The sequence below is a fragment of the Artemia sp. Qi Xiang Cuo genome, chromosome 4 (assembly GCF_049724085.1).
Source record: "Artemia sp. Qi Xiang Cuo chromosome 4, ASM4972408v1, whole genome shotgun sequence".
Classification (NCBI taxonomy): Eukaryota; Metazoa; Arthropoda; class Branchiopoda; order Anostraca; family Artemiidae; genus Artemia; species Artemia sp. Qi Xiang Cuo.
Genome location: NC_142797.1, coordinates 41,256,843 through 41,270,567, shown reverse-complemented (window position 1 = coordinate 41,270,567; position 13,725 = coordinate 41,256,843). Strand labels below are relative to the sequence as shown.

General features: G+C 34.7%; 1 protein-coding gene across 1 annotated transcript in view; it reads right to left on the bottom strand.

Annotated features, from left to right (window-relative positions):
• The window catches only part of rg (A kinase anchor protein rugose), a 334,338-nt gene that overhangs the window by 181,874 nt on the left and 138,739 nt on the right, over window positions 1-13,725 (bottom strand). Inside the window, exon 10 of the mRNA XM_089088303.1 lies at window positions 5,766-5,969. Within this exon, the coding sequence (XP_088944429.1) occupies window positions 5,766-5,969 (204 nt within the window). The remainder of the gene's footprint in view (window positions 1-5,765; window positions 5,970-13,725) is intronic.

Below are 13,725 nucleotides of genomic sequence, written 5' to 3'. Positions count from 1 at the left end.
CAGAAAATCTCAGAAATTCAAATTCAACATTTCATTAAACAGCATTTAAAGCTGATTAACTGTTAACTGTTATTTCTAATATTCTTAATGGTAAAAGGTTATTGCGACATAAATTTATGGGAGTTTAGAAACACCTCTAAAATGGTCAAGTCAAACTCAAAACGACGAGAAACTATTACAAAGAGGAGTGGGATTACGGTGTCCCCTCTCCCTTTGAAACGTTACAAAAAATACTGCGTCCTTTGCACTTTGTTAAAAAATTTGTGTGTTTTGAACAGGGTTTTTAATTTGTCAAAATTTCGACGAAAAATAAAATCACCATAATAATCGAGATGATTGGACCGAACTAATGGAAATAAACTGGATTTTTATTTTAAACAGCGTTATTTTTATTACTCAATGTTATAATTGCAAAAAAAGGTTTCGAATATATTCAGTTTTCAGTAAAGTGCAAATGGTAGCCTTTAAAAGATTTATAAGGGGGGAGGCCGGAACCTTACTCCTGTTTGCAATGATTTTTATCCCTTTTAAGTTTAATTTGACAATTTATTTATCATGCCCATAAATATTATTTGTAAGAATTATACTCATGCCCATATGCCCTATAATGAATAAACAACCATCGCAAGGTGGAGGCTAAAAAGCCAAAAAAAGCCCACAAGACAAGCAACAAAACCCAGAAGAACCATGAATTTCTCGTGATATAATATAACATAAAATTGTTGAATAAGCTCTGATCTCCAAGAGGTGGTCACTCCTTAAAGTCATCTTATAACAATGCTCGCGACCATGACTCTGAATAGGTGAATTGGAAAAAGGTCTATCCTAACACCACCATAAGTTTACACAAGAGGGTTTTTCCTCCCGCAGATAGGGATGAAAAAAGAGCTTACAGAGATCTCACAACTATATTACAACATCCAGAACAGCTCGAACCTTTTACATCCAGATGGTTCTCGTCAGAACCATCTTAAATGAGACAATTAGCAATAATAATATTAACAAGAGCATTTGAGTAACCTTCAATTTTCAGTTTTTTTCAACATTTGAACAATATTAGAATAGCCTTTTCATATTCTTAGCTTATGAATCCAAGCGAAAAAAACTATATTCGTAGGATTTTAACAAACAAAAGTAAGGATAAACCTGAAGCCAATTCGACCTTTTAAAAAGATCAAGAAAGCATATCAACATCCCGAGGGGAGTAAAATTCAGTATAAATGATCCTTTTAACATTGTGAAAAGGGGGAGAGAGCTATCCAGAAAATAACTCCAAATACAAATATTCGAAACATCTGGAAGCATTTAAAAATAAACAAGCAGCGAACTAGTGTGGACGAAAGCCTTCCAGTAGTAATAGAACAAAAATACTCATGGCCCGCAAAACAGTTCCACTTATTAAAAGTTCCTAGTATTTCCATATATTATTTCGGACAAGCAGAATTATTTAAGACGGCGTTCAGAAATTCGCCAAAGAATAAACTAACAATGACCATCGGAATATAAACAAAACAGGGATAGGGATAGAAACTAGATGATTAGGGACAGGGAAAGGAACATTTAAATACGGTAACTTCTGGCGTACGCTAGTAGGTGAACCATCACTGATAAAAAAAAAAAAAAGAAAAAAAAAAAGAATTTTCGGGTGGATTATTCATTAAGTTTATGTTTGTTTGAAGTAAAGGATTTCACAATTACGTGCTATCTTAGTCTGAAAATGCAAACAACAAATAAACCTGAGAGAGAATTGTATACATGGGTATACTAAATTATTTAAAAATTAACTGTAGAACTGGTATGAGTACCTAAATCTACCCCAAGAAAGACCTTAAGTTAATTCTTTATATGTTACACATTTATATTACATTCATTTTACAATAATATTTTTTTGAATATGCAGTTATTGGAATGTGGTCTTTACATACAGTACAGTCATTTAAGGTTTGATAGCAAATCTAACAGAAACAATTTCTATACCATTTTGTACCATTTTATATCACATTGAAAAGTTTCCGAGGAGAACCTTATATAGTGGTGGTATTTTTGAACATCCAATCGAACGCACGGCTCTTCTACAAAAATTGAAGAGAAAATTCCACAAAAATTAAAACACAAAATGAGAAATATTAGCTTATGAGGGTCATTCGGAAAGCAACAACGTTCCAACATCATTCTACCCAGTTATTGCCCATGGCATTGTTATGATCCAGTTTGACTCTAGGCGCGATCCGCTAAAGTAGATTATTGATAAGTTATGCCACTATAAAATGCTTGATACAATACCGCTAAATATGAAGTTCATAGTCTAATATGATTTTTGAATGCAAGAAAACTGCGAAAGATAGGAAATTTACAGACAAATTAGGGAGGTGTAGGGACAAGTGATGAATGAAGCATCAGTTGGAAGGTGGCTTACCATGGTTGCAGCAAAAGCTGCGACCTAGTAAAGAGCTAACCACAGCGCATAGTAACCAAAAGTTCAAAACATGTTAAAAAAAAACTGTTTGGCGAGACGAATTTTTTAATTAAGTGATTCATGAGTGACATACAGGCAAAACTTAATAGTGAGAAATTATTAAAAAAACAAAATTTTGGGGAATTTTGGAAAAGAGTTTGAAGCCCTCAATATAACATTAGATCAAAATGAGAAGTGCACAATTGGAATAGTCATTTTCGAAAACACTAAAATGGACACTTACAGTTCCCCACATTGAACAACAAGGAGAGTCACTTTTTGCATGGATGTAAGTGATGTGTCTCCTTTTTGCGCCAGGGATAGTAGGCAACCTCAAAATCGTAGAGATGTCTAATGGCTTATTTAAAAGCTACTGTTTGCATAAATGCGCTTTCTTTACATTTTCCTTGACAAGTCTATCGTAAAGTGTCATATGATACCAAAAATGGGACTTTTTGAGAGGAAGCCCTGGGAAGCATAACAAGGGAACTACTATAATCTCCATGGTCAAAAACACTTAAAGAGGATTAAAACTCCCCTCTTGTATGCTCCCCCCCCCCTCTCAGCCTTCTTAACGTGTACATACTAGTATATGCGTTTTGGGAAAATAAACTGCCGAAAGACAAGAATAATTTCATTTATTTGTTTTCATTTTCATGAAAAAACTGAAGTTTTTAACTGCAAGTTCTCAAAGATACCGGTGATAATACGCTAAAAGGAAAACTTAGTTTACATTTAGAAAAATACTATGATTTTGATTTTAAAAATTCATAATTTTGAACTAAAATAATAAGCTACTTGATACAATTTTATTTTTTATTTTTCATTCGGTTGAAATATCACGTAATATCGTTGGCCGTTGATATTTTATTCAAATTTGTATTAGATTATAACATGAAATCAGATTTCCATGTTTTATGCTGTGTCGGTGTCCTAAGGCGACAATACATACAGTTCTGGCTTCTAAGGTAATGGTTGTATTTCATTTAGATTCTTGGACAGAGTTCTTCGTTTTCACTTAGTCAGTTGTGTAAATAGTTTTTTTTTTTTTTTTATCACTTTTATGAAGACGTTATGAGTTTCATTATTATTATTTTAACACCACTTTATCAATCATTTAGACTCTCCTAATCTTATGGCTGGTACACTATATTCTATAAGAGATTCAAGTTGCCAAAACTCAAAGACGGTGGAGATATCATGCTAGTGGCCCTAATTGCTACCATTTGGGGATTTTAGTTTTTTATCTTTTTTTGTTCAAATAATCTATTTTTTTTAAGAAAAGGTTCTCTAGAATGGGATGTACATATGTTCGGAAAAATGCCGGTAAATTTAGAATGGTGCGACGAAACCAAGTCAGTCAAAATTTGGCCAGTATACCTGAGCTTGGTGATTTTTTTAGGGAATCTACCGGATTAAAATCTCAAATCTGCCCTACTTTCCCAGAGAATCGGCCGGCCCTTGACTGGGACAATCTAATAGGATCCATATAGGGGAATCCTCCGAAAAATTTAGAAGTCATAGGCAGTTTGCCGGAATCCAGGTGAGTAAATTTGTCTCCATTTTGCTAAAGGAATCTACCAAGTTCACGGAAACTAACGATGTTTGGCTCAGGATATCTACCGAAATTTGGCTAAGGAATGTACCGGATTTCTGTTCAGGGAGTCTACCTGACATCAGCTCAGAGACACTGCGTACTGCGTTTTGGCTGCTGACTGTGCTTCGCAGCCAGCTGTTTCTGGGATATTCTTCTAAAATTTGCATTATGATGTCTACCAATGACACGACTACCCGACAAGTAACTACCCTTCCTGAACTTAAGCCTAAAATTCTACACAGGGTAACTACCAAATCTTGCTCATGGAGTACAGTGGACAGGGGCGTGATGTCCAGATCTATCGGGACTTGCTGGATTATTAGCAGGAAACTTAGACACAGTTCTGAGGAGCTGGACCGATGGATGCGGCCTATAAAGTATTGCAATGGCCAGCATTCTTGCCTCATATTTTCTTCAGTAGCAGGATTGGCAGATTATTTGAGAGAAAACGATACAGAGAAAAATTATCAAAGGCACCATAGACAAGGGATACATCCAGCTCGTTTCAGAGACTGTTCAAATACTTCAACCCTCAGAGCTAGTATAAGGAGCTCTACAGTCCCCTAATTAGGAGTAATCTCGTCGCTGCTCAGTGAACTTCCGAAATTATCGTTGTGTAACTTCACAACTTACATTCTTAAAATCATCCATCCATCTCTAACATTATCAAATTATAAACTCTCCAATTTCGAAGCCAGCTGTTCTTGGAATATTCCCCTCAATTTTTCATTCTGATGTTTATCAACGACAACGTCCTTTCCTAATTTAAGCCTCAATTCACTCTTGATTCCAAATGAAGGCAATCCTCATTCTTAGCCTTTCTTTATCGATCACACCAACCTTCAATTTATAATAATGAAATAAATGAGGTTAGTTGTCCTACCATTATACGAGTACCAGATTAACTTATGGGCCATTTTATGACCAGGTACACTCTTCATTATTGCAAGGTCATTGTACCTATTAAACTGCAGCAGTCAATTACCTTAATTTCTCTACCTGTACTAGATTGACCCATGCAAAAATAACATCTATTCCGATTTTCACTGGCCTCGGCAGAAAATTGTCCTTACAAAAATGCAATATTTATTTCTATTGGTTCCTACAACCGTGTTTAAGGCTCACACGAGCCCAAACTCTCTCCGTAAGTTAGCTCTACCTTGTATATATAACTATAACTTGATACCTTGTATTTATTTTGGTTGTCATATAGTGTGCAACTTAAATTCTACTTTTCAACACCTTACTTACCTAACAATATTTTAGATCCGTGATTCCCAACGGGGGGCGCAAGCCCCATCGGTGGAGCATGACAATATTTTGGTGGGTCATGGTCTGGACGTGCAACCTTACCATTGCTTTAGAGCTTTCTTATTTATGATGACTTATTCTCTCTGCTTAAGCCCAAAGTTTATGTTTCCGGGTTCTGGGAGATAAAATCTATTCCCCTGGACACAAAAAGAAAAAACAATATATGTCTTTTACATGATTTTGTGTACTTTTTATGATTTTGTGTATATTTCCGGACAGCATTAGGTTTAAAATACTACTAGGGATTCACAATCTTTTCCGAGAGGGAGAGGGGGAGACAGGGGGTCAAACCCTTTGTAAAAAGCAACTTCATCACCCTCCTCCCCTCTCCCTCAAGTGTGCAGGTGTTGTGACACAAGTTACAAATATAAGGCCAACATTTACCCCATGACAAATACTTACTCTACGATGATTTTCAGGCAGCTGTTGATGACTTTCTGAATCAAACTTAAACTGACTTTTATATGATGGACCAAGACGATGAAGTGCACAGACTTGATGGGTTGAAAGTGCCTCACTAAACAAATACACTGCTGCCATCTGACCACAAAAAACTCTTTCTTCGTCCAATTCGGGCGTAGCACCAATGTAGCACTTATCGAATGGCTAAAATAAAAAAAAAAAAATCTCTGACCAATACGGGAAAATAGATTTTCTTTTGAAGTATTAGACAGGCTACAGTAGTTACTTTTAGCCAGATGGAACACTATCATGAGACTATAATTCAGCAGTTTAGCACGTTTGACCAGTCTAACAATCTAAATAAAAGTATTGCTGAACCAATGCTATTTTACCGATACATGTACTGGTATATAAAAAAAAAGTCAAAATTAGCACCTTTGTTCCCATGGCCCATGTCTTTTTACTTCATTTTTATTATTCTCTCGGCCAGTTTTTCTCTCTATCTAGTTTTTTTCTTAGTTTCAATAGCAACAAACTAATGAGAAAACATAAAAGACAATAATGAGGTCCTTGTGAAAGGAGAAATGAGTAAGGAAATAGATCATAGATCATGCTTTCTTTAATGGATTATTTAAATCTATTTTTATTAAGGAAATAAAAGAAACGTGAGAGCAGTGGAGATATTGCTGGGGATAATGAAGTTTCATGTATCAGTCTCTTCAGGTGGTTCAGATCAGATGATATCTTAGAAAGGTTACTACAAAAAAAGAAGAAAAAATCAGTTGTTTAATTTCATTCCATAGCTTACTTGCCATAGCCAGAATGTTTAGGGTTAGAGTAGAACTTTCCAATATATTCCCCGAAACATTAAACACTACGAAAATATTTTGATCACGCCCAATCAAAACTGCAGGTGCAGTTTAGTCTTGAAGTCTGGACGATTATCATGTTTAAGAAACGGTAAATTGTACAATGGTCACGTTTCTCTCTTTGGCGACTATTCCGGTCACTAAATTATCGCATTTTCTTGATTTGAGCAAAACAGGGAATTTTTAGTTTAACCGAATATCGATTTGGGCAGCGACTGCGAACAGATTGGTTTATCATGACTACTCACCTAACTCCCCTAAGCCTAATCACCTAACTTACTACGAGAGCAACTTTTTGCATAAATACAATAATCATAGAAAAAAAAAATCTAACTAAAAGAAAAAGAAAAACAACAGAAATCTCGAGTGGAAGCATTTGTCTGATTTATGATTCAACAAAAAAAAAATTGGTCAAGCTCTTACCAGCATTTAGCCAGCTGGTAAAGAAAACTCCTTGCCAATAGAAAAATAGCAATTCTTCATTAAGGTTAATAATGATTTTTCTATTTAAAAAAAAAAAAAAAAAAAAAAAAGATACATCTAAAGAAAAAATACTTGCTCCGTCATATGGTTTCCCAATGTTGTCATACAGGCCAATGTTCGCATAAAGTTGGGGAAGGGTTCATTCAGTCGCAAATTTTTATTTCTGATCTTTTTTTTTTCTGGAGCTAAAACAGACGCAGCCTGTCGATTTTCAATAGATAGATAGATAGATAGATATTTACTGCAACAAAAGCCTTTTCGGGCCATGGCAAAATAACAAAACAAAAATAAATACACAAAAAAAAAACACACAATAAATTACTCACAATTCATAAAAAAAAGTTTCTCTATGTGCCATACCCACTCTTACAAATTTACCCAACCTTCTAAAATCATCAAAATTTCTACATTTTAAGATTTTTTCAAGCCAATCCACCCCTCCAAAATCTGTTGAAAACACTTCCCTCCTCAAATTTCTTAACTCCTGGCATGTACCCATAAAATGGATAAGATCTTCCTCCTCTCCACACATAGGACACTGGTAAGGACCATTTTTAATCCTATAATTCCCAATATATTTCCTCCTTTCTCCAATACCCAAAAATTACCCCAAACCGAAATTACCCGTCTTAACTCCTCACTATTCATCCCTGCTTTAAATTCAACTTCCTCCCCCCAAACCTCCTGTTCCAGTTCATACAGCCCCCAAGACGCTGAGGATGATTTCTGTTTCCGCCCCCATTGGCTTTCATTCTCTATTAGTCTATCCTATACCATGTGCCAGGAGCTCAACCAGCCCAAAAAAAGATATGCCTCTGGGGGCGACATGATGAGTGTAGGAGTAAGGACCCCATATTATGTGAATTGTCTAAACAAAACAAGGGTTTCATATATATACTTTAACAGAATAAAATTCATTTTAAACCTTATTAAAATTAGAGTTATACAAGGATTTTCAACATGTTTGTTTGAAACAAAGAGCAAATGTTTGGGCCCATAAGTACCCCCATTCGAAATTTTTGTCACCGAAATGGTATCTAAAGACGAGCTAGTTTGCTGATTACAATAATAACGCTAATTGTGCAATATTCACGTCGAAAATCAAAGCAAGTTAAACACATAGTTGACAGGAAATGAACATATTATACCTTGTTGAAATAAGATTCATGCAAGTGATTTTCAATATACATTATTAGAAGGCTCTAGGCCCCATAGAGTCCATGGGCCCGTGCCCACTATATTAACTCGTTCTTCTTCTGGCTCGCTAATAGTAAATATAAGGCCAATATTGAAATATTGGCATTAATGTCGAAATGATTTTTCTAGAGATAAACTGTATTATTCCTAATTTGGTTATAGCTGCCAAATTAAACATCCATCATAATTCCCTGTCCCTTCCCGTTATACATTTCTTACGATGACGGTCTATCGTCTGCACTCTATTGTTTGAAACTATTATTTTGAAAACTATTACTACTTCAGTTATTTTTAACAGTCAGGCAAATTAACCACATATTCACTAGGCCCCCTTGCATAACCCTTCTTAGTAATATTAGTAATGTGTCCAAAATATAATTCCTCCCCCACCTAATTTGTTTTAATGAAATCACAAACATTTTCGATAATAATGCTCCACAGACCCCCCCCCGCCTGCCCATAAATAGAATCATGGCTATACCAGTATTATCATTCTGAACATTTCATCTATTTGCCTGCTTTTCCTTCCTCCACTTCCTTCCCATTTCCGACAAAAGCAGAAACAATCAACAAGTTTCACTCTTTTTGAGTGAAGTCACACAATCCGGAAAAGAAATCTTCAACAGGAAAAGCGATATTTTTCACTATTGGGATATCCTTAGAAAAATGACTTGTCAGAAAACACCATCGTTAGACTGTTCTACATTTTTCAGAAAAGTAAAAAAAGAAGACAGCATAAAGAAAAATTCATCTCAAACTTTTCCAAGTTAATCTAAACGGAAAGGAAATCCATTTCAACCATGAAAATTGGAGCAGGAGAAAAACGTTGCGAGGAATTTAAAGTGGATATTGCTAGTCGCAGAAAAATGAACTGTTTTATTCGTCTGTGATAGGTCGAAAAGGATTAATGTTAAGACGAAGAGCAAAAAATTTTATAAAGAGTTTTGAACGTTTGATTCATCTTTTCAATCTCTGGGGAACTTATTTTGAAACCTGTTTTTACTACATGATCAAAATATTTTTAAACATGCAAGACGCTTTTCTTTAGTTCATTGATGTATTTGGGCGCAGATTGTCTCTGAAGCCAATGTAACGTCCAAACCCTGTGTATAACTAACAAATCAATTTTACCAATAGAATATTCAAAGAAAAAGAACTGCCAGGTATGGGCCTTCTTTTAATATTTCACTTTTTTGTACAAAATTATAAAAAAAACACACAGTTTTGAAAAAAGAAACAAAATTAAGGATTTTTTTTCATTAAAATAAATTGAATGCTGAATTAAAATAACCACTAAAACTTAACCCCCATAAAATCAAAATGAAGGCAAGAGAGGGGGATCCAACGAATTTGTTCAGAGAGAAATCCATAGGCATCTGTCATTATAGTATTTTTTCACATTTATGAAATAAAACTTCAATATTGTCTACATCTATTTTCAGCTGGCCACCTCTCAAGTAAAGAGTGCTTTTATGATTTTTAAAATCTTACGTACAGAAAAAAAAATACAAAAAATTACCGAGCTATTTTGAATTTCTATTACATCTACTATTCTTTGGCTTTTAGGACCTTATGTGATTGATAATTTTAATACGATGAAAGTTGATCCCCGTCCCTCCCCCCTAAAAAGGGTGGTTGAGATGAACGAATCGAAAAATTAACAACTGTTAAAGGAAAAAAACAAGTAAAAATCACTAAAGCAATATAACCTACATTTCTATGCGAGTGTTATTGGAGGTATAATTAAGTTCTGGAAGAGACCTGTCAAGGTCTGTGGAAATTCGGAAAAATATATCTTAGGGTTGGTAATTGACAAACGTTAAATTAAAATAACCTAAAAAGTTTAGTCCTTCTCTCCTATACAGCAAAAGGAGTTTGTCCTAAAATAAAAGTAAAGAACAACGTTAAACCTTGAAAAAGAAGAAAAACTACCCAATATATGAAGGGGCTGATGCTTCTGTCAATGATCCACGGTTCATTCTTAAATTTCGCTAGAGCTTTCCTAGAATCGATTTGGAATGGAATTACCAATTGGTAATTCCAAGCGGTTGTACATCAATTACCTTTCAAAAATTTGAACTAACAACTTTATTGTTTAAAGACTGTGCAACTAAATTAGTCTAATCGTCTCGGACCATTGTGAGAAAACTCATTTTTATCAGATCACACTAATTTTAGAAAATTCAATGTTAAAACAGTCATATAGAAAAAAAAATCCAACATCAGCAAAAAGAGTGCGAAGAAGGGTGAACGAGTCGAGGGCACATCAGCTCCAATAATATATATAAGGAGACAAGAAGCTGCGACTCAAAAGCAACATGCGGTCGGCTAGACCACATAATTCGGGTCAAAGACAAATATCTGCCGGATGCTGCGATTTTATTGTCATTCTTATTGCTTTTGATAGGATTAGATTTCTCAGTATATTTCTGATAATTTTTTCCGAGTATTCCCTTTGATACGAATTAAAGTGAAATAAATCCTTTTTAAACATTTTATAGAATAGTTATCCCTTTTTAAACACTTATTTGGGGAGTTTACATTAATAATGCTTTATAAATGTTATTACCAGCATAGAAACTGTCTCATTCTAAACTTAAAAATACATTGGACTTTTGTAGCACAATGTGAATGTTAATAAAACACGTGGTTATATATTATTGTTAATTCATATTTGTTGCAAATTATAATTAAATACATTTAACATATGTGGCCGGATTCAGCCAGATACCTGGACGAATCTCCTTTTTAATTGACCTCCAAAAGGCTTTTGATATTGTTAGTCGTAATGTTTTGGTTGAAAAATTGCTGAATGAATTTAAAGTACCTCATTTTATAGTCAATATTATTGCATCTTTTCTGTCAAATAGGAGTCAAGTTTTTAAGTACAAAAATGTCTATTCTGATTCACTCCCTATTTCTAACGGAGTTCCGCAGGGTACGCTTTTAGGTCCTTTACTATTTTTGGTAATGATTAACAATCTTGCTAACGAATCAACCGATCGATGGAAGTTTGTGGACGACATGTCATTGCTTGAAAAGTGCAGTAGAAATGTTAAGAATAGTGCAATGGAAATTCTCGAAGATGTTGCAAGTGAAGCGCCAAGGTCGAAAATTAAAGTGAATTCCCATAAATCTAATAGTGTGACCCTTAGTTTTATTAAATCATAGCCATCATTTACAACCCCAATACCTAATGAAATAATCATAACAAAAACTAAACTCTTAGGGGTCACACTGCCTAGCGTTTTGAAATGGGAGGCCCACATTCACTCTATTGTTAAATAGGCTAGTGCATCTCTGTCTCTCCATAAGGTATTTGCTAAATGTTCATGCCCAAAAGCACATATCCTCCGCCTTTACATATCTTTTATCCGTCCACTGCTTGAGTATGCTTGCCCGGTGTGACATTTTGGCCTTACGATGGATCAGTCCGATAGGATAGAAATTATCCAGAAGAGAGCCCTGAGAATTATTTACGGTCAGGGCAAAGCACCTTACATTCTCCTCCTCAAGGAATCCCGCCTTCCTACCTTCCTAGCCCGACGTGTTACTCTTTGCACTAATTTCAGGAATAATCTGCGTCGTAACCCACGCTTTCAATGTGAGCTTTGTGTTAGCGTTAGTTGAAATCATAAATAAATGAATATTGCAATGTATCATGTTAATGTGTCATGTGCATTGTTAGTGTGTTAGCTTTTTTGTTTCATTTTCATTTGACAGACCAGTTGGGTTCATTGCTGTATGTTTTTATATGTACTTAGTTTTTTTTTTTTTTTTATATATACAATGTAGGCTAGATGACAGAAAGAAACAAGTTCGACAGCTTGATGTTGTGAGAGTTTGCTTGTTAATAAAGTATTATTCATTCATTCATGTGGCCACCATTCTCAATGAAGTTTACAATGTAACCCTTCGAAGAAAATATTTAGCCACCTCTTATATTTAGTATACTTTAAGTTCACTCTTAGTTTTATTGCAGCTTAGTACTTATTATTTTGGGTCTGCTTTAATGTAATATTTACAGTTATTCTAAATGAATCGGTGGCTACTGCCCCTGCCCCTCCCACTCTAAAAGCTAGTGTTCAGAGTTTTCATCGCAATGCTTCACTTTGTGAAAACTATCACTTCTGTAATAAGTGGTAGAGAGTCACCCCTCGAGACCCATGTTGAAAACTTAGTCCAACTATGTTCCTCAAGATTAAGGAAGGTAAAGGTAAAATTTTCTCATTGAAAGTAAGAAAATTGCAGCCTGAAAATCAGTTTTTTTACGCCTACCCTTCCCACGTATAAAAAGATTCCATGACTTCCCCCCTAACAGTTGATGCTAAAATGTGCATTACTATGTAATCCTTACCGATACAGTATACACAATCTATAGTAATCATTTGCATAGACTATATACCTGTAAAAGGCAAAAGCATCACCATGTGGAGGCGTGACCTCCAAGACTACGAGACTCCTCCGTAGTTCCAAAACAATCGCTATCTCAGAATTTTCGTTTTATAGCATTTTTAGTCTCGCCAAAGCTTCAAGTATTTCGAGGGGATCACTTTAGGTATTTTTGTAGCAAATTTACAGAATGAACAATTCACAGAAAAATTTCTACCACTTGTGAGAATTAGTAGCTCGGGGGATATTACAGTTCAAGTTTCTAAGAACTGTGTCCATCAAACAAAGTCAAAGAGCTCCTTCGATTACGGAACTGTCGGCATTTAATAAATGGAAAAAAATTCAATAAACTTACTTTTAACCATTCGTACAAAAAATACAACCTGTAAAGACAGGCATCGCTAGGAAAGGATAGATAAAGGAATACAATTAAAACTTTTTTTTGAATCACAAATTATGGTCAAGCAGTTCGTGGTAACGAACTGTAAGTAAGGAGCGACCCGGCTCAATGGTAACCGAAACTCTAAAAAACGGAATGAATATAGAAGTTCGTTACGTAAGTTAATTCGTAAGTTAGGTATATTTATTACTAATAAAAACGTTCTTAAATAAAATTCAACAAGTTTCGAGAAAGCCATTTAACCAAATAAAAGTAAAATTAATATGCAAATTTAGTTTTAATTATTCATGCACGGTGAGCCAAAATCAAAACCTTCATTAATTAAAAAACGTTCACAAATGAAATAAAAAAAAAAGTTTTTTTTAACTGAAAGTAAGGAACGAAGTTAAAACTTAAAAGGAACGGAAATTATTCTGTATATGAAAGGGGCTGTCCCCTCCTCAACGCCTCGCCCTTTACGCTAAAGTTTGACTATCTCACAACTCAATTTTTTTTTAAACAATAAAATTTTGTTTTAATTGCAAATTTTTTTAATTAACTTAACAAAATTCACACCATCAGATTCAGCTTATCAATGAACATTATTAAAGAAGCTTCAAACTCCTATCTGCAAAAATGG